Source organism: Candoia aspera, chromosome 3 (genome assembly GCF_035149785.1).
Source record: "Candoia aspera isolate rCanAsp1 chromosome 3, rCanAsp1.hap2, whole genome shotgun sequence".
NCBI classification, from domain to species: domain Eukaryota; kingdom Metazoa; phylum Chordata; class Lepidosauria; order Squamata; family Boidae; genus Candoia; species Candoia aspera.
This window is the reverse complement of record NC_086155.1, coordinates 74027148-74048260: the sequence shown is the minus strand read 5'-3', so window position 1 is coordinate 74048260 and position 21113 is coordinate 74027148. Positions and strand designations below refer to the sequence as shown.

At 36.9% G+C, this 21113-nt stretch overlaps 1 protein-coding gene across 1 annotated transcript in view; it reads right to left on the bottom strand.

The window, feature by feature from the left end:
• Positions 1–20299, bottom strand: part of TNNI3K (TNNI3 interacting kinase) — a 215711-nt gene extending 195412 nt beyond the window's left edge. The window contains exons 1-5 of the mRNA XM_063298129.1: positions 20260–20299; positions 19669–19777; positions 7967–8052; positions 6828–6925; positions 6258–6368 (exon numbers count right to left, since the gene is read on the bottom strand). Coding sequence (XP_063154199.1) covers positions 6258–6368; positions 6828–6925; positions 7967–8052; positions 19669–19777; positions 20260–20299 — 444 coding nt within the window. The remainder of the gene's footprint in view (positions 1–6257; positions 6369–6827; positions 6926–7966; positions 8053–19668; positions 19778–20259) is intronic.
• Between the last annotated feature and the right edge of the window lie 814 nt (positions 20300–21113).

The window sequence follows — 21113 nt, the reverse complement described above, 5'->3', positions numbered from 1 at the left end:
TGGAATGTTTCAGTAAAACTTTGTTGTTAGAAATAAAAGTGCCACTGTGGTTTAGAAAGCACTTTATCTTAACTGTAATCATTTCATATATAAACTGAAATGTAAGTTATGCTGTGACATTACATCTTTGTTGATATATGAATACTAAATATGAATCATATTCTCCTAGTCAACCTTGGCTTTAGCTAGCAACTGAATAAATTGCCTCTTGCATTTCTTAATTCAGAAAGAGCACATGCCAAATTTTATACGTGTACATCCTTCCTACTTGATATAATATACCTGAATATATTATGCTTAGATATTGTATGTGCCTTCTGTCTGGGTATTTCTGTATATATAAAGATAGAAAGAGAACCATCTTTTACCAAGAAACACTAATAAGTCTGTAGTCCTAACCTCATTTATCTGGATCTAAGTCCCATTAAACTCAGTGGGGCTTAGCTCTGAGTAAATATGCACAGGATTGTCCTCTGAATGTCAGGCTGACATTCAAATGAAGAAAGGATATATTTCTCACACAAAGAAAGATTATTTCAGATATTTGGAGTATGGCATATACATAGTGATATATATGCTTGCAGTGCTGACATGTCAGCCCTCCCAGGTAAACCAGACAGGAAATGAGACCAGATGAGCTAATTCTACTTTATTGTTAGGCTACATTAACAGAATCTTGCAAGTCTGAAAGTACAAATCTCCTACTATCCTTTTTTACTGCCTGATCAGTTAGGGAGGATCCTTCTGAGTTTCTTTCTCTGCCCGTTACTCAGTTGCGGGCACCTCCCCCTTTTATCTGATCGTTCCCTAGGCAGCATCTCTTTCTCTCATCATCCAAGGTCATTCTCACTACATGACATGAATTTGTTTATCCTTACTACATAATTAAATATTGAGAGTAAGAAATAATTTGCAATATATGTTATAATCTATGAATGGTAATATGATACATGAACATCTTAATATAGAACCGAGACTTTTTGGATTTGATGCCTTTAATATAAATGATTCAAACTAATCTTAAATTTGGGGAATTTGACTAGTTAATCTGCATATATAACAACATAAAGCTGGAGAAGAAAATGAAATCAAATGACTTTTTTTCCAGTTCTTAGATGCATTTCCTACCATTTTCAAGTGGTAGATCAATTTATAACACTGCACATCATTTTAGATCCTGATCCTGACATTTACCCAGTTCAGTTCCAGCTAGATATGAAATAGGTAACATACTGCACATCATTAACAATGATTTACAGCAGGCTATAAAGTTATCCATTCCCACAATTCCTGGAAGTCACATTTACTGCAGGTTACAAAACAGCATGCATACACACATTCATAGACACATAGACACATACACATATATACGTATAGATATACATATATATAAGCTTAAAAGGCAGAGACAAAGTGCTTGCTGTTGGGAGAGTGACAAGGACAGCTCTTTAAATATACACTTTTTTCCCTGTCCCCTTTTAAAGGGAATGACAGCAAGTGACTATTGGATTGTGTTTAAAATACACCCTTCTCATTGCCTAGAAACATAGGGAGGTAAATGGTATTTCTTATGGACACACAAAGCATTTTCGTACATTTCAAAGCAAAACTAGAATGTATAATTGGAGAGATTATTGACTAATGTAACTTTGCGCATAATATTACTAGGTCACGTGGATGATTGGCTGTCATTAAATATCTCCACCAAGCATTTCCACAGATCGTTTTCTGTGATCCCTGTTTTGGGAAGACTTGGACCAGTGAGTCATGGTAGGTACAGTATATTTATAAACACTTTCCTCATGTAGTGGTTTTTAATCTATCTATATCAGGAACCCCTTTCTGCAACAGCTCATCTGGTGAAGAGCTCTGCGTGTCTTCTATGGACCCTTAGTGTGTTGTATAAAATAAGCCCAAGACTCTCTAAAGTCAGCATTTCCCATTATTACAAGTGATGCTGCAACACTCTACTATGATGTAGAGATTATCAGAGAGTTGGATGGAGTAAATTCAGCTGTCGGTATCCTACTGATCCCGCTCCATGGGTTGGGGTTTTGGGGACACCATTTTATGGTGGTGTTAGTTGGTGGAGAGAAATTGTTCCCAGGCCCCTTCTTTGTGGGGAGCCACAGGGTTCTATTCTCTCTCCTCTCCTTTTCAACATCTACATGAAACCATTGGCTGAGGTCATCCGCCTGTTTGGGGTTTGTTATCATCAGTATACTTTATATCTTTTGACTATGAACCATCCTATCCAATGAAGAGTTTTAGGAAAATGAAATACTTTCAACTATCACATAACTCCGGCTGGCATAACAAAGGTATTGCTCTTGAGCTTTTGGACTTTTATTATTATGTCCTCCATCTTAGGGATACATTATTCTCATTCAACAGATTTCAAAAGGGATGCTGTCCTTATTTTTATCCAACAGTGTTGAGGGGGGCGGGTTTGTGTAAAAAAAGTCAAGATGGAAATGATGACACCACAATCGAAGCCTTGACCATTTTGTGGGTGTGACAATGTCACGTACAAAAGGGTGGGGCTTCAGTCACACTGTTGCAACCACCATCTTGACTTTTTTGACTTCCTGTGGACAACACAGTTTTTACCAGTACAGAATCATTTGCATATGTACTAAGTTTTTATTCTTCCTATTTATTTCATGAAAAGGTTTCTATGAGTACAAGTAGAGGTACATATATTACCTTTTAACTACAGAAATTATTCTGTTCATGTCACTTTCAGAAATATTTAAAAAGAATAGATTGAAACAAAGCATTTCCAAGGCAACAAGAAATGAGATGTTGTGTGAAGTCACTGAAAGAGATGTACAGTTAGTGGTATGTGGGGCAATACAAAGTTCGTGATTATAAGATTTTGGATTTGTCCACAGAGAAAATATTAGGGGGATCACAGGAGAACCTAGATCACAAAATTCATTTGGATTACTCTAGTAAGGAATTCAGAAGAGTTTGTTTACTTCAGAATTAGCTGCAAAATACATTTTCTAATGATAATAACTTTCTAGTTACTACAGCAGTCTTTGATTTACCCTCCTGGGTTATAACTCAGTGTGTAATCATAAGAGAGAGACCAAAACATTTTCACAGCACCACATGTTTACAGCTGTAAACAAAAATACAATATGTGAAGCTGAGCTATACATTGTTTTGGCAGAAATCTTTATCTTTTCTGACTGATCAGGCTTTAGATCAAGCTGAGAAGCAAGAAACAGTGTTACAAATCCATTTGTATATTGCCATCTGTGCTACAAGCTGAAGTTGTGAAAACATTTTGCTTGCGATTTTAGAGACCTGCAGAAAGTTCTCATCTATTATCTGTCTCTTATCTGCTTCACCTGCACTGTACTTGGACCACAGATAAATTAACGATTTTCACAGTATAGTCTCTGACTGAAAACTGGAGTCTCACTGATAAATGTAACAGAGTAATAGGATAACTGTGTTCGGAATATATGCTTACTGTAGTTTATAGTTTGTTGTAAACGCAAATGGTTGTATGAACTGGCACCTTCCTGCAGCCATACAGAGCTTCCCAATGGCCATTGCTGGCTAGTTTTGGATTTGTTTTATGGTTGTCATGTCATCTGCTCGTAACTTCTATGCTCTGCTAACCAGAGGAATAGACCTTCTAGTTAGTTAGAGCAGAGATGTTGGCAGATGAGACAAGAATCCTAAAATGTTTATAAAGCCAAAGATGGCAGTTGGCAAGCTGTGCAGGCTTGCCCAGAGCCAGAGAAAGGAGCTACATGTGCAATCAACGGCATTCATGATATACCCATAAACCATAGTGAGTGTATCATCTGAATCTCTCCAGTGTGTAATTAATGGCCCATCCACATTGTTGTTTCCACTCTCCAGTTCTTCAAAAACAGTTTGAAGCTGACCTGCAGCTTGGCATTCAGAGAATATAACAGAGTGTTCTTTCCAACAGACCAATCAGAGTATGCCAAAAAGGGGCATTCAGTCAGTGCTTCACACTCCTTTCATGTTTTTTGTTTTGTGTTATGTGCATTTATCTGTTCTCAAAACATGGAAATGCAAGAGGTGGAGGTTTTGAAGCTCTCAGGACATTATCCTCTCATTACATTTAGACCTGTAAAATATATTATTTTTTTGATATTTAATTATTTAATTTTTAGACCACCCATCACTGTAGTCCCTGGGTAATCTACAATAACAATTTAAAACATACAAATCACATAACAGTTGTAAAGATCTCTTGTTAAGATAGAGTTAAATTATCATTTTCCCAAAGGATTAATTAGTTTAAAATAAACAAACACCATAGACTAATTGAAAGAGAGGTGTTTACATAAACTTTTTAAAGGCTACCATAGATGGCAGTTCCTGTATTGCATGGGAAAGTGAATACTGTAGACATACAAAGCATGAATAATTTTTTAACATGAGATTGGAAAGCAAAAGAGTTAATACAGCTTAACTTATTCTGTTGGAATGGTGAGGACGATACTTAAAAACTTTTAATAGTTGAAAAGTTTGAATTTTTAGAAAAAAACCCACAATGATTCTAAAAGATAGTCTGATGTTCTGAAAGACTGAAATTAATTCAGAAGTCAACAATTTTTGCAGAACGATCGCCAAGAGATTTCTATATTTAATTTATATACTGCCTGACTTCCAACCATTCTGGGTGGTTCACAACTAAAAAGAAATTAATAGACAAGGAAATTAACAGACAAAATAAAATATGACAAAGATGATGAAAACCAGACAAGAACTAAAAGGAAAGGACCCATATAACTCAAAGGGGGCTTCAATAACCTTTACCAAAGACCTGGGTGAAGAACTGGGGCTTTGGGGCTTCAAAAAACAGCAGGGTGGGGGCCATCGGGGGGAACCTCATTCCAGAGGACAAGCACTGCTACAGAGAAGGCATGCTGGATGGAAATTTTTAATTGAAGGAAACCTGTGCCAACCCTGCTGGATCAAATTGGTTGGGCAGATACTATGACACATAGGCGGTCCATCAAGTAACCAGATCTGATACCATATAGGGCCTTATAGGTAATGACCAGCACCTTGAATTGTACCTGGAAGCAAAATAGCAACAAGTGCAGCTCGTGAAGCAAAGACATTCCTTGGGCATACCGAGGCATGCCCATCACTGCCCACGCCACTACATTCTAGATGAGCTGGAGCTTCTAGATGGTCATCTAGGGCAGCCCAATGTAGAGTACATTACAGTAGTCAAGCCATGAAGTGCCCAGAGTGTGAGTGGATATCTGAAAGGCCTCCCGACCTAGGAAAAGGCACAACTGGTGCACCAGATGAAGCTGTACAAAGCCCTTCCTAGCCACAGCTGCCAAATGCTCATCAAGTAGGAGTGTGAGTACTGGAAAAACCCCAGATTGTGTACCACATTTGAATGGGGAATGCTACTCCATCCAAAGTCACAGATGGAACATCCCCAGATCTGGCTGGACCAAACACCTTCAGTCCCTTGGTCATGGTAAGATTGAGTCAGAGACAGTTCTTCCCCATCCAATACCCATACTGTATTTTACATAATATCTGTCCTAATTTTACAGCAGAAAGTTATAGAAAAACATTTATTCTTATAGATAGCATTTCAGTTTAGAAAAGAGCAAATATTTTTAAGGTGTTTTAGAAATTTATGTTTTAGAATTTTTTAAAAAAATTTCTAAATACTTTTCTTGAAACAAACTCTCAGTAACATTTAGCACCACAAACCATCTCTAAATGAAAGATAAATCTACTTAATCCTGCTCCAATGCAAAATAATACTTTTCGATCAACATAAAAATGGCAGATGTTATTGGGTAATTGAAGCCCCACCCCTTTTTACATGTGATACATGCAATGCATGTTAAAAAGGAGAACGGCTTAAAGCATCCAGTCACACCTGCCATTTTATGTGGTTGACCACCACTGTGGACAACCCATTTTACATCTGTCTGTCATGAGTACTGAAGGTGAACAGGAGAGGGCCCCTATCCAGGGGGAAAAATGCATGCATAGTTTAGAAGCTTTGAGTCTTCCTTTGAAGAAAGTAAGAGCAGACCCGCCCTAGATTTATGGGTTTTATCTATGAGGGCCTTTCAGTTTAGCAGGATTTTCTGTCTAGTTGAGTAGAACAATAAACACTAGAGACTTAATCAACCGTCTCAGCATGGTTCTTTGATCCAAGATAGGACACTATCTTATTTTTGATTTTAATTATTATTACAATACATACATGTAAGAGAGCATACCTCATGATGACCAGCTATTGTAGCAATATGAAGAGCTGTAAGTGCTCCATAACCAACTTGTTGAATATCTGCTCCACTATGCAGTAAAGCTGTTAAAAGTTCTGCATTGTCCTGAAATGTGGAAAAGCACATCATTATTTAGAAAAATATCATGGGAACTTTGGTGGTAGAGCACATGTTTTGTTTGCAGAAAGTTCCCAGCATCTCAGGTAGGTCTGAAAAAGGGACTTCTAAGAAAACCTGGAGAACTACAGCTATTGAATATAGATTAGTGCTTTCCAAACAAGTGTATTAATACCAGAACTTTTTACATTGGTTGAAGATTATGAGAGTTGTAGTCACAAACATCCAGAGACCAGATTGGCAAAGGCTGGTAAAGATTATGCTGAGCTAGATGGATCAATAATGTGACATTGTCTAAGGACCCATATTTCTGTTATTATACTAATGGATATTCCCCTTGATTAAAATTTGTCATGGAATGATCTACTGAAAAAAATACTCTCCAGGAAACACGAGAATCAAGCTCTTTTGAAACCAGATATAGTTAATTAATGTAATCCTGTTTACCTTGTAAGCTGCTAAATGCAGAGCTGTAAATCCGTTTCTTGTCAGCCTAGAGGGACGCAGCCCTTTCAGCATGAGGGTTCGAATATGTGTTTTATGTCCTGTGAAATAAATATTGGCTACAGAAGTAACTTGAAGATATCAGATACAAGCAAATGAAAATCCCTATCCTTCAAATTAGTAATATACTTGAATTTAGAATTCCATTGAAATTACTTGGACACTTCCTTTATTATACTATGTTGGAAAATAAACCATATCAATTAAATAATATTTGGGATGAACTCCTTGTGCCTTTTGACTAATAAAATGGTATATTCCAATACAAGAGATTGTTCATGTCCCCCTGCAGCTCTTATAAACCATATCTCCTGATTTGCTATGGAGGATTAAGTGACTCAGAATAGCTTCTGAATGTGCATATACAGTAGTCTTGTGTGGAAGACAGAAGATAAAAAAGGCCGTAACATTTAGAGGACATTCTGTCATACATCGTTGGATGAGTTCTTCACTACGAAAATCTGTAACTTATTATTTCTTTATTAAAATTAATACAGTAACAGCCCATTTCTACATTAGCAGAAAACTATGGTTGCTTCTTCCCCATGGCTCTCTTTTAATTTTGTTCTTGTTCTAATTTATAGATGAGTTTAAGGCATATGGCCCAAAATATGACTTTTCTAAATATCATCCTCATCGTCGTCATCATCTATCTGTAATTCTTTCCATTTTGTTGAAGCAATCTTTCCATTTTTGTTGAAGCTATTGTCACCTGATCACTATGTATGATTCAATCAGATTAGTGCTGAAAATTAAAAAATAGTAACAGCTTTGCTGTGATTTATTAAAAACAAGTAAAATTTATTTATTTATTATCCAGCCTTTATTATTTTGATAAATAACTCAAGGTGGCGAACATACCTCATCTTCCTCCTATTTTCCCCACAACAGCAACCCTGTGAGGTGAGTTGGGCTGAGAGCAAGTGACTGGCCCAAGGTCACCCAGCCGGCTTCCATGCCTAAGGCAGGACTAGAACTCACAGTCTCCTGGATTCTAGCCCGGTGCCTTCACCACTAGACAAAACTGGCTCATGTAATTAATTACTCATGGCCACAAGGATGATACTGGCTGAAATACTTACCACTGCAAATACAACACAGATGCAAAAGGGACAGCCCACTTTCTGTACGGTAATTTAAATTCACTTTGCCAAAGGCTTCATCAGAGCTGAAAGGAAAAGGTTTCATAAATAACTCTAGTTGTCATATTTTGCTCTGTTTTAATTTATTGGGAAAATTCTGAAAGACAAAAAAAAATGTCATGATTTCATGAAGATATGGGAGACAACATTTTCAAAAACCAAAGGTCTTTTAACAGCTATTCAGTACTTTCATTTCAGAAAGTACATGGGGCAAAGGTGAGATTGCAGGCCTTCTTTGTAGTACCCCCATTTTTGGAATACTGTTCTGCAGAAATTACATGCAGCCCTCACTTTAATGCAGCTCCATAAACAAGTTAAACATATTTTATTTCAATGTCCCTTTGATCCTAGCTGATTGATTGCGGACGTCTATCTTGTCCCTCCCTCCCATTCCCTAGTTTATTGTACTGGCAAAAGTACAGTAGTGGTTTGCCATTTCTATCTTCTATGTTGTTGGTTTTTTTACATCCCAGTGCATAGCACTAGGATTTTGGGGTGATTTCCCATCTAAGTACTGAACGGGTCCAATCCTACCAAGCCTTTTCAAGGTCAGACAAGCTCAGGTGGTGCTGCCACCTACTACAACACTGTTAAAGTAGCATGTGCTAAATTCAGGTTGCTTGCTTCTTCTTTGCTATTACACAAACCTCATTCTACCAGTTCTAGAAATCCATCACAATTTCATTTTTCCGAACCTTCCCTTCAAATCTTTCAAGCAATAGTAAAATAGAATGACAAATTCTGATAATTGTTTATATATTTTATCACTCCCTCATTTCCAGAAAAAGACTGCTTTTTACAGGAAAACAAAATCTATAGAATTTTGAATCTATATATTCTCTATATAGAATATATAGAAAGCTAGTATCGTAAGGAAGAAAGTCAGCCTAATGCCAACCCTCCTGAATCTGGGGGAAGCATCAAGAAAGACCAGGGCTCTGTTTACACATGTTGTAAAAGTGGAGCTCCATGCAGGTCCAGCCAGTTGGCCAACAGCAGTGGGATACTGGGTGAAAAATCAACAGCATTTGAAGGGGTACAGATTGTCTGCCCCTAGTTTAAAATGAGCTCTCTCTCTCTCTGTCCCCCCCATGTATGTATGTATGTATGTATTTCAAATTTCATAACCGCCCATCTCACTCAAAGAGTGACTCTGAGTGGTTTACAATAAACCTGAAATAAATAAAGATTACAATACAATAAAAACAATATTCTTAAATAAAAATATAAATATAAAATCCAAGATAGAGATGTTAAAAAGTTCTTAAGTTAAATTCATTTAATTCATGGAAGCCTCTTCAAGGTGCTAACCACCCCCAGAATTGATTACCCCTCCTTATGCCCCAAGCAAGATGGCAATATACTTTTCCTGACCAGTCCTTCTGCACTTTGGGAAGAGAAATTACCAAGCATTCACTTTTCACTTTCACTTTCACATAATTGTCTGTTATGTCGTTCAGTCAACAAACTGGTTAAAATTCCTTATGGGCACTTTCTGAGTGTGCTTTCTGAATCTGGCTTCCTAGAACTACCCATAGTTAGTATTGACTACCTTTGCTGATCTGCTAGCTTGGCAGACAGTATGTCTAAAGAGGTATAATAAAGAAAGGCAGAAGGAGAGGACCACTCAGGTGTAACATGACCTCTAACCAGATAGAGTTTATCAAGAAAAATGACAGTAAGAGTTTCCAAATCCCTCTTAGGGAAGGTTAGAAGGCAACATGACCCAAGGCTTATTCATGTTGCTCTTCTTTTTGCTAACTATTGTTTAGAATCATAGAAGCAAAGAATGATTCTATGGGCCACCAGGTCCTGCCCCTTACTCAGCACAGGAATCCAATTTAAAGTATATCTAGCCTTTATCTGAACACACTGAATGAAGGGGAACCCACCACCTCACTCGATAATTGGTTTCACTGTCAATGGCTGTTACTGTTAGGAAGTTTTTTTTCTAACGTTCAATAGGACTCTGCCTTCTTGTAACTTAAATCCATTATTCTTTGTCCTGGGCTCTGGAAATAGAAGGAAGGAGGTCTCGGCCAACATGTTTTCAGGTATTTGAAGACTGCTATCATATCCTGCTCACTCCTCAGCATTTTTTAAAGGCTAAACATATTCACCTCCTTCAATCTCTCTTCATAGGACTTAGTTTCCAGTCCCCTGATTATCCTCATTGCCCTTCTCTGAACGTGTTCCAGTTTCTCTGGACCTATTCCAGTTTCTCTGAATCCTTCTTAAAATGTGGTGCCCAGAACAGGACATAGTACTTGAGGTGGGGACAGACCAAAACAGAGTAAATGGAATAGTTTCTTCCAGTGATTTGGAAAATATGCATCTTCATCTTAAAATTCCAGTTTTTGTTGTTGTTGTTTGTTTTTTGGCAGGCATATTTTGCTACTATTCCTTCCAAGACCTTTTTCATAAGCACTTTTACCAAGCCAGTTCAGGACTGGAGAACAGAATCCAGCCATAGCTTTCCACTGGCTTGATAATGTCATAATCAGAACAGATGTCAGCAGGAAATGCCTTCAAGTCCTGGTGCCAGGAACCCTGACCCACACTTCTCCCAGGGAAAAATGTCAGTGATCAAGTGAAGTACTAGCATCCTGAGAGATACCACTGCCCAGTCTGCAGCTTTTCCCTTGGATGAGCTTCCTTCCTTTACCCTGTGAAGTGCTTCTTTCTTCCTTCTGTGTAGCTAACCCATTTTACTGCTTGACTGCCTTAAAACCTTAATATCCCATAACAAGGGAAATATGGAACAAAGAATGCTTTTTAAAAAACCATAACGTTATTTTGCAGCTTGCTTATAAAAAGGATTATCTTCTTTTTTTAAAAAAATGTATCTAGAAACATTTGTAGACATTTCATTGTAATTTACTATTAAACTGAAGCACAGTTATTCCATTTTACAGGCATAATTAAAAGGGTTTCATTTTAAACAATATCCACCCTTAAGAGAAAAGTGCTGTTTTCTCCATTTTTTCCTCACTTTCTATACAATTGTATCACACAACTGAGCTGGCATTTTCTACAGCCACTGAATATTAGTTACGTATTAGAAAAATCTAAGCCCAATTTATCTTTTAATTTTCCTCTACTGCTATTGAAATGGTACATTTTAATACAGCCTAAGGATTTCATGGTGCTTTCTAAAGAATTATGTGGATGAACTGAATAATTAAAATGAAGGCATTATTAATAATGCACTTCTAATGTTAAGATCTTCGCAAGGATATATAGACACATGATCTTATTAAGAACTGATCTGTAGCATTTGTACCTGTTACACAGACATTTTAGCAAAAATGCACGATCAACTAAAATTGTTACAGAATCTGCAGTTTTATGATTCATTAAGAGTACTCATTGATCTCCTTTTACAATTGTATGTCAAAAAAACAAAACAGAATTCATTAATGAAAATACAGTTAGAAAAACTAGCAACAAACTAAACATATAAACTGAACTTCATCAAGATCCTTAATTAGTAAATACATATAAGTGGTGCTTTTTATATTTATAGGTACTTTCACTGGACATTCTCTCCCATCCCTATTCTCTATTGATTTAGGACTGGATTGCTATAGAAAAAGGAACAATAATTAAAATAATGATGAGTTTTATTTGAAGGCCAAGTTGCAAAATGCATTCTAAAACTAGATTACAAAACTGCTGTCCCAGATTACTTTGTGGTAGGCAAACAAGTCGTGGAAAAGTTTTGAACTAATTTCTTCTCTCTCTTCCTTTTCTTCTTTCTTACATAAGAAAGAAAAACACAACTAATTTAATAAAACATTTGTGTGCCTATGTTTTAAATATTGTTTCCCTCCTTAAGCATCTGATTACGTTTCTGAACATTCAAGCAGTGTAATCTTAAAAGCAGCACTGTAATTAGGAAGAAGGAAGAAGGTTTGTGATGAATGATTTCTGTCTGAGGGCTTTTCCCCAGTGCTGATTTGAAGGCCTATCCAGGGCTATTTGAGTAAGCCACAACCAATAGTGGCATGAAATTTACTGTCCCTGTGGCTGACCCTGCCTTGCCTCTATTGTGTTTCCTCCTAGTCACTGCCATCCCCCTCCAGTATAATGAATGACAAAGCTAATAGACTTTGTGCACCTCGAGGCTGCCTTAGGATGATGTCCTAATAAGGGAGGAAACAGCCCTTCAACAGTGTTACAGCTAAGAACAAGGCTGTCTCACTCATAGGTTGATGACAGGATGAAAGAAATTTTGTGAGGGCACAGCAGATAAAAGACATTTCCAGAGCATGCCTGTGCCATGGTTAGGCAAAGGCAATGTTCAGCATTAATAGGCAGATGAGACAGAGAGGACAGCTGGGTGGAACAGTTTGCAAATTTATATTCATCTTACACACTTAGCAAATTAACTCCATGATACGGTAGGAGTCAGGCTAGTATCTGAGTATGAATGCTGAGTCTATGATGACCTTAAAGTTCTCATCTTAAAACAAACCTGCCCTGATTATATGTGAAATATAGGTACTCAGTAGTTCCTGCATTATGATGCATCTCTGTCAGTCCCTCTGTATTTTAGACAGTGGCTTGTGTATTTATTTATATATTTATGGATCTCATTGGTATCCCACCCCAAATGAAAGCAGTTCTTGGTGGTTGAAGTTTTCTATTGTTCTTGCAATACAGTGAAGATCTCACACATCTCTCCCTTCTTACTTACTGCATAGGTGTGTGTGTATGTGCGTATGATAAAATGTGTGTTATGACATCATCACACAAATGATGCAATTTGCAACTTGCATCAGATGTCAGGATGTGAGTACATGATGGTGGCACTTGGTGATGATGTTTCATGTTGTCATTTTGATGTTATTGCAGTTTGTTGCAGACGTGGCTGTTTCCAGGTTTCTCAATCTTCTCTTCATATGGACTCCTTAGGAAGCAACCATATTCCAGGTGAAGAGGAGAAATGAAAGTCTTAAATTAACCTTTGTTTGTTAGAGTTCTATTCTGCCTATCCTTCAGGAACTCAAGGCAGCTGTCAGGCCTTGGAGGCAAGCCAGGTCAGGAAACAGATTCCACAACAAATACTAGGACTGAGGTTATTGATATAGAATATAATACCAGAATCTTGAAAGCCTGACATCATTTTCCTTTCCTCTCTCCTATACTCAAGAGAATTAAGGCAGAGCTAGAGTTTCTGTCATGTTCACTGATTCAAAGTAGTTTATACAATGTAATGTTTCACATGCCATGGCGCTGACGTGTGTTTCTGTTTGGGAGGGAGCTGCTGTGAGACCTTGTGCCAAGCTCTGTATCTGTGTTCATTACAATGGAATGTGTTTGGGTTATGTTCTCTGTTCAAGGACTTTTCCCACAGACCATCAGAAGCCGTTAAGAGCACCTGGGATTGTGGACTTGGGAATATTCTACGGGGGGAGGGATCTCATTTACACCGAGGGTTTTTAGTTTGCATTTGGCATGCTTTTATCATTCTCAGCTTTCTTTGTGATCCTGCATACTATTCTTTAATAAATCAGATATCTTTGAATTCCTGCTCATGAGTCTGATAATGTTTTAGAATAGGCATTCATTACAGTTTCTTTCTAATGTTTTCTTCCTGTCCTAGGGTTAAATCATGTTTTGCTAATTGCCATTGCATAGTTTTTCCAAGGTCATGTTTGTGGTTCTCTACAGCAGCATACATAGTACTTCTTCCCATTTTTCCTACCACAACAATCCTGTGTAGTAGACTGAGTTGAGGGAGAGTGATTGGGCCGAAGTCACCAGAGAATTTCCATGGCTGACAGTGGACTTGAACCTGGGTTTTCCTAGTGCTAATGTAACTCCTTAACTACTACAACACACTACTTCCAGAATTCCCAACCAGTATGGCCTCAGTAACCAAAGGATACTGAACTTCAGAATTAATTTTGGTGACCCCTAATTTCATAAGCCTGACCTTGGCCTACTAGTGTTCTGAGTAGCTTTACATTCAGTAGTGGTGACAAAGTTGCCCAAAACTTAGATTTGATGAAAATAATATATTCCAATTCCTTCATAAACATTTGGGTTTGTCTGTTTATTTATGTATTTACAGTATTTATAAACCAACCCAATCATTCAGACTCTGGGCAATATATTCTGTAATAAGAGCAATGAAAACAAGAATATAACATTAGACAAGGGGTATTGCTGTCTAGGACAACCTGAAAAATCAGCAGAAGCAGAATATGCTGTGCTTCATACTGAATGCGAGGTCCAATTCCAAGACACACAGCTACTGGCAGCCACGTCAAACTACCATATGCAACTACAGAGGGAGGCCATCAGGCTATCAAGATCCATAAACATTCCAAAAACTTCAACAGAAAGGAGGACGGTTTGAACATCAATAAAGCATGGATCCCAGCTTTACACCACACTAATTTTAATAGCCCTTATCTAATCAAAAATAATCTGCAGCAGCCTCACCAGAAAGAACACCTAGAAGTATCCTGGCTGAAAAACAGTCCAGTCAGGAACTAGCTGTCTTGGAATTCTCCAAAATAAGCCAATCAGGAATCCACCTATGCAAGGAACAAACCAGCAGCCTGGCTCAAAGAAAGACCAATCAGAAACCAGTACTCTTGGAATTTCTTCAATATGGACCAGTCGGACAAGGAACCAATCAGGAACCAGCTTTCTTGGACTCCCATGACATGGACAATTAGAGATCAGCTTGCCAGATTCAAATACAAGAGCTGAGTCAGTCAATTCAGTTGCCTGTGAGCTGCTGAGAGGTATACCACAAAGCAGCTCACACTACCTCTGAAGATCCAACCACCAGCTGCTGGCAAAACATCAGAATAAAGGAAAACTAGATTACGGCCATTCAGCCTGAAACTTCATCACTGCTTCAAAAAGTGTTTAAATTTTTCTCTTTTCAAATTTTGAATGCTGGTCTAAATTTCAGAATATAGGCTACACAGTTACCTTAGTTTAGACTAGTGATTGTTCATCAATTATTTAGAGATTTCCTGGGAAAACCAGAATGAAAGCTTCTTCTTAGTTTGCTTTATGATGATATAAATGGGATGAGGCTAGTGTTTACTGTAGTATGATTCCTATGCAAGATTATCTATCTTCCCATCTGAAGATTAGGACTGTTCTTGCTCCTTTGATGCAGACAGTTAAAGGAATGGAAAAACAAGGATGTCAGCTTGACGACTAAGTGTAGACTAGTCCGCACTATCATGTTCCCCATAACTACATATGACTGTGAAAGTTGGACGATGAAAAAGTTGGATAGAAGGAAAATTGATTCGTTTGAACTATGGTCTTGGAGGAGGCTCTTGCACATCCCTTGGACTGCAAAGATAACAAATAAAGAAGTGTTGGAGTGCATAAAACCGGTCATGTCACTAGAAGGAAAAATAACAAAACTTAGACTTAGTTACTTTGGTCATGTCATGAGATCAACATCATTGGAGAAAGATGTTATGCTTGGAATGGTCAGTGGCAAAAGATGATGAGGTTGCCAAAGAACGTGCTGGTTGGATGTAATCAAAGCAGACACAGGCCAAAATATAAAGCAACTGAAAGAAGCTGTACAAGATCAGAAATCATGGAGAGAGCTGCTTATGGAAATGCCAAGGGTTGGATACGACTGAATGGATAATTTGATTCAATGGGCATATACTAGCAAGGCAGAATATTTTTAATATATAAGCTGATTTATATACCATTCCGACATGGAATGCCTTGAATTTCCAAAATGAAGCACCATCTCAAATTAGAATGAACCAACAGTTTGTATTGAGATAACACTTCAAGGAAGATTATAGCCAGTTTGTAAAAGCCTAAAATAGAAATTCTTAGAATATACTCACAAACAATCAATAAACTGTTTATCAATCTGTGATATTTTAATAAAACGAGGTTATAATATTTAAATTTTGAAGACCCTTCCTTCCTTCCTTCCTTCCTTCCTTCCTTCCTTCCTTCCTTCCTTCCTTCCTTCCTTCCTTCCTTCCTTCCTTCCTTCCTTCCTTCCTTCCTTCCTTTCCTCTGTTGCTCATATAATGAGGAATGGAGGCATATGATATTTGGGTTGGGAAGACAATGGAATCCATGCATTCACAGACCATTTAATGTAAAAAGAGTAATGAGGGAATTGCTTTGTGAAGGTTTTATGTTCTGCAAGATGACTTTGAGTCCACTAATAAATAAAGTAAAATTCAGATACTGCCTACTCAGCATTTCCTACTTGGCAAGAAAAGGTCTGTGCTCTTGCCCTTACATGTCATCCATTATTACTAAAGTTATAGCCTAGATTATTTTACTCATCCAGTTCTGTTGTATCGGCTACCTCATTTCTTCACCCACACTCCCACTGTGGGCATAATAAACTTGTAGCAACTGGGAAAACACAGTGAAAAAGGATGAGGTTGTGAAACCTTCATATTTTTATTCAAATTAAAGACTAACATTTGATCTTGCTCCTGTTGGACCCTGCTCTCATATCTTAAGAAAAGCTGAGCATATAAAAATGGGTTGGATACAAATGAGATTGTAAGCATACAGTTCTGGAGCCAGTGTCAGTATGACTAACACACTAAAATGATTACTTTGGTTGCATTTGCTAAATGGAAACTTTTCTAGTATATTGTACTATAAACCTATATATTATGGTCACTTAAAAAAAAACCTTATAGATTTCATTCTCCACTGGCTTTTTTCTACAAAAATATTGTTCAAGTTGCAAAGAAAATCTCATTTTTCATTTATATATGAGTTTCTTAGTTCATTCAGGCTTATCTTGATTAATACTTGATTAAAATATCCCCCCCACTATTACTTGAGGAGTTTTCTTAAAATAAACAAACAACAGCACTGAAGGTTGAAGGTGTATTTAAATGATTTCGACTATTACCAGTAAAGATATTGGTAAATGGACCGGATGGAGTGAATTAACATAGTCAGAAGATAATAGTTATGATTCTGTTTTCATCATCATCATCATCATCATATCATATCTTTGCATTGATCGTCAAATTCTCAAAATTAGAATTTCTAATCAAATTCTCAGGGATCTCAATCTGGAATGGAGTGACACAGAAGTCTTAGTAATAAATAATAAATGCAAATAAATGATACTGGATCAGAAATTGGCCCTGATTTGTCTTTGTAATGAAAGTGGCATGTTTTATTTATTTTGTTATATACAAATAAGCTAGTTACAGTAAAGTATCTACAATCAGCTTTCATTATTTAGATATATTTCTCAATCTGGATTTAGGGAAAACCGCTCCTGAGATGTCAAATCCTGCTTCAGACTCAGTTACAAATGTCTTGTTTGCTGTCTGTATTCCCTTCTTTTAGGATTCAGAAACAAAATTCAAGCTGTATACTAGAGAGAGGTGTTTGCATGCATTGTTTGGTCTAGTGCTTAAAGTGCTGGCCTATAAACCAGAGTCTGTGAGTTCTAATCCCGCCTTAGGCATGAAAGCCGGCTGGGTGACCTTGGGCCAGTCTCTCTCTCTCAGCCTAACTCGCCTCACAGGGTTGTTGTTGTGGGGAAAAGAGGAAGAGGAAGGAGTAATAGGTATGTTTGTCACCTTGAGTTATTTATAAAAATAATAAAGGCAGGATAAAAATAAATAAAATAAAAATAAAATAAATTGTGCAAATCATATGGACATCTGTGAGGGGTAGTGGTAGAAAATGATGAAATGTGCACAATGATATCACCATGCAAATTCTGTAACTCCTGAATTTGTGTCAGACATTAGAATGCAAATACGTAAGAGTATAATTTGCACAATATGGGATCATGGTGCACATTCATCATTTTGGAATCATCACAGTTGCTATGACTTTTCACAGTGCCAAGGTTTTTCTTTCATAAGGTACCTCTGCAAGAACAATAAAGGCAAACTGCTCTTTCAAGATTCTTTTTCCTATCTGCTTTCAGGATTAATATTGGTTACCTTACACATGTTCTCTCTCTACCCTTGAAATTATGCATCTTTCAACAAAATTTAATTTCCTAGCCACTGACCTTAATTGAACATATTTCAAATAATTGCAATCCTGCAATCCAGCCACTGGCCACAATGAAATTACAGCACAAGCTTAGATCTGTCAACATTAAGCCCCATTGAGTTCAGCAAAACGTAATGCAAGTGAGTGTGCTAAGCAGCACTTCAGATTCATTCCAACAATATACTTCAGAATGCACAAACACACTGCAAAGATGGAAGATGCTAATCAGAGGCTACCTGTAAACAAAGTCCAATATTTGATTTCTTGAACATGAACATCCCTTTCATGCAGAAGAAGGCCAAACCATGCTCCATCCTGTCTTTCTCCCCACACTACACTGTGATTTTATAGAAACATTTTGGTCCTTTCTACAGAGCTGCAAGCAAGAATGTCCACATTTGGCACTCAGTTTCTGAAACCCAAGTAGCATCTTCTCTGTAAAACAATGAAACTAAAACAAACTTTTAGTGTTTTTAGTACCAACTTGTTGTTTCAATCCAACTACACTGGTGTACTTAATACAGCCTCAGGAGGACTAAAAGAAAAGGGGACACATTAGGCTCAAGAGCACAACAACCCCTTTCCTGAAAATATGATGGACCCAGGTTGATAGGTAGGTGTACATATAATTTAAGCTTCAGAATTATTAAACAATGTTTTGAAAGACTGCACTAGAAGTTACTGCTACTACCAGCGCATCCAATCATTTCCTGCAGATGAGTAACATAGATTTCCTGCCAAAAATAATCCACAAATACACACAATGAAGACAGCTCAGGTCATAGCAAAAGTCAAACTAATTAATTTACTCTCTGAGGTCCCTTCCCATTCAATATGCAGCATTTAGTTGTATGGTGAAGCCTCGTGTTCCATGGACTTGCATGTAAATACACTGCATTTCCAACTGTTCAAATTCACAAATAAATCATCAACCAAAACTTGAATAAAATATAAATTGCAAACAATATGAAAAGGAGGTTTCTTATTTTGAGGAAAATGGAATTTAGAAAACTCAGATGCCTCACAGTTATAACTAGGGTAAAACTTACATGATCTGAAGAGGAACCAGCTGAAGTTATTATTCTGCCCAAAAAGTTTAACCCCCTTATCTTTATATGAGCAATGTCACTCTAGATGGACAAGCTCTCCAGAAACATAACTGAGGGGATATGGCTTCCCACCATCTATTATGGCATCTATGGGATATTTGATTAAAATATCCCCCCCACTATTACTTGAGGAGTAATAGAAACAAACTACAGAATACTGTACTGATTAACAAAATAATCCTGTGCAGTCCCAAATCCCACATCTGATGTGTATGAGTGTGCAAAGGAGAAAAAGCCAAGAATAATGTATGGATGTGTGAGAGAGAAATATCTGTATGAAAGATGAGAGAAAATCTGCATAGATTTGGTGAATGCATATCAAATATTGCTCATTATTATGATATTTGCAGTTGAGGTACAGTTAACTATAAACAAACGAACTCTTTATTAGATTCTCTTTTTGTTGTCTAGTTCTGCTTTCTTAGAGTATTTTAATGGCCCCCTTAATCCTAACAATATATGACAATGGAAGTTAAAAACAAATCAGGTTCACTGTTGTTCTTAAACAACTTTCAGAGAACTGTTTACCTGAAGACGTGTTTCAGCTCCGTAAGCTCCTTCTCTTTGATTAACAGGTCATCTTCTAATCTTTCAATGATTATAGCATATGCTTCACTAACCTTTTTCTTCCATTCGTCTACAATTAAAACAGAAAGCTATATAAATCTTGACTTAAATACCTTTGGGTATCTGAAAATCACAATTTTATATTGAAAATCCCTGATTGACAATATATATTCATAGGTCAGAATACATCTTCTGGGTCAGAAATTTGTGTTAATATTTATTTACTCAAACAATTGTATTTTATAAATAAATAATTTTATCTATAATATTATTATAGATCATTATATGTTTATATAAATATGAAAAGTACAAAGTATACATTTTAAAAAATTGATATTTTTCATATAGCTTGATTTTTATAAAATCTCAATTAAATCAATACAGTCCTGAGTCTGCTATCCTTTCAGTTGAAAGGAAAACCTGTTTCTGAGTCATGCCATTCTTCTGCTTAACTATCAACAATAAATACCTGACATTTGAAACAGGGAGCAAATTAAAATGAATTATTGATAATACATTCATATTTCTTTTTTAAAAAGCAAAAGAAATTACCAGTACAAGTTTGGGTTGGTCTAGATTTATAGTTTCCCATTTGTTCAATATTTCTTCTTTGTTTCAAGAACGTTCTTGTGCTAAGTAATATGACTCCTTTTCAAGATCACTGACAATCCCACTAAGGAAAAAAAAAACACTTTGATAGTCTTGTGCCTAAAAATAAACTGAGTGCCAAACAGAATGTCATGCAACAATGGCACAGAGGAAAGCAGGGAATACACTATCAAGTATCAAACAAAACAATAAAAAGGTATTTATTCATACTGATGAAATATACCACTGTGCTGAAATTACTATCTTTATGTCTCTATTAAATGCATGCATCTGCCAGTATGAATCAGCTTCTAATCAGAAATGGAAATGAATGGCTAAACAGCTTTTATAATTCAGTACATAAGGTAAGCCAGGAGGAGATAAATTTCAGGCTTGATGAATCTAACTTTTTTTTTAAAATTAGATCCCTAAAATTCAGCAAAGGGAGTCAAGTGCAAAGCAAAGTAGAGAGAAATTCACTAACCTTTGAACAATAATGGTATTTGCTCATAAAAGAATGTAAGTTTGGTCATAACTGATCCATGCTTGGGTTCTCCCTAACCATTGTTTTTCAACCACCTAATTTCAAGGAAGAGAGTTTTAACTGCCTATATCCTCACATTGTTAGGAGTCAGAAAACCTTTTTCTACTGAAAATCTCCAGGAGATCTATCAGTACAGTGAAGCTAACTTCTCCCTAACCTGATGTAAACCCTCTTGATTATGACATTATGAATATGGACAGGGGTGGTTGCAAGGAGTGTTGAAAAGAGTCAAGGTGGCAGCTGCAACAGTGTGATCGAAGCTCACCTGTTTGTT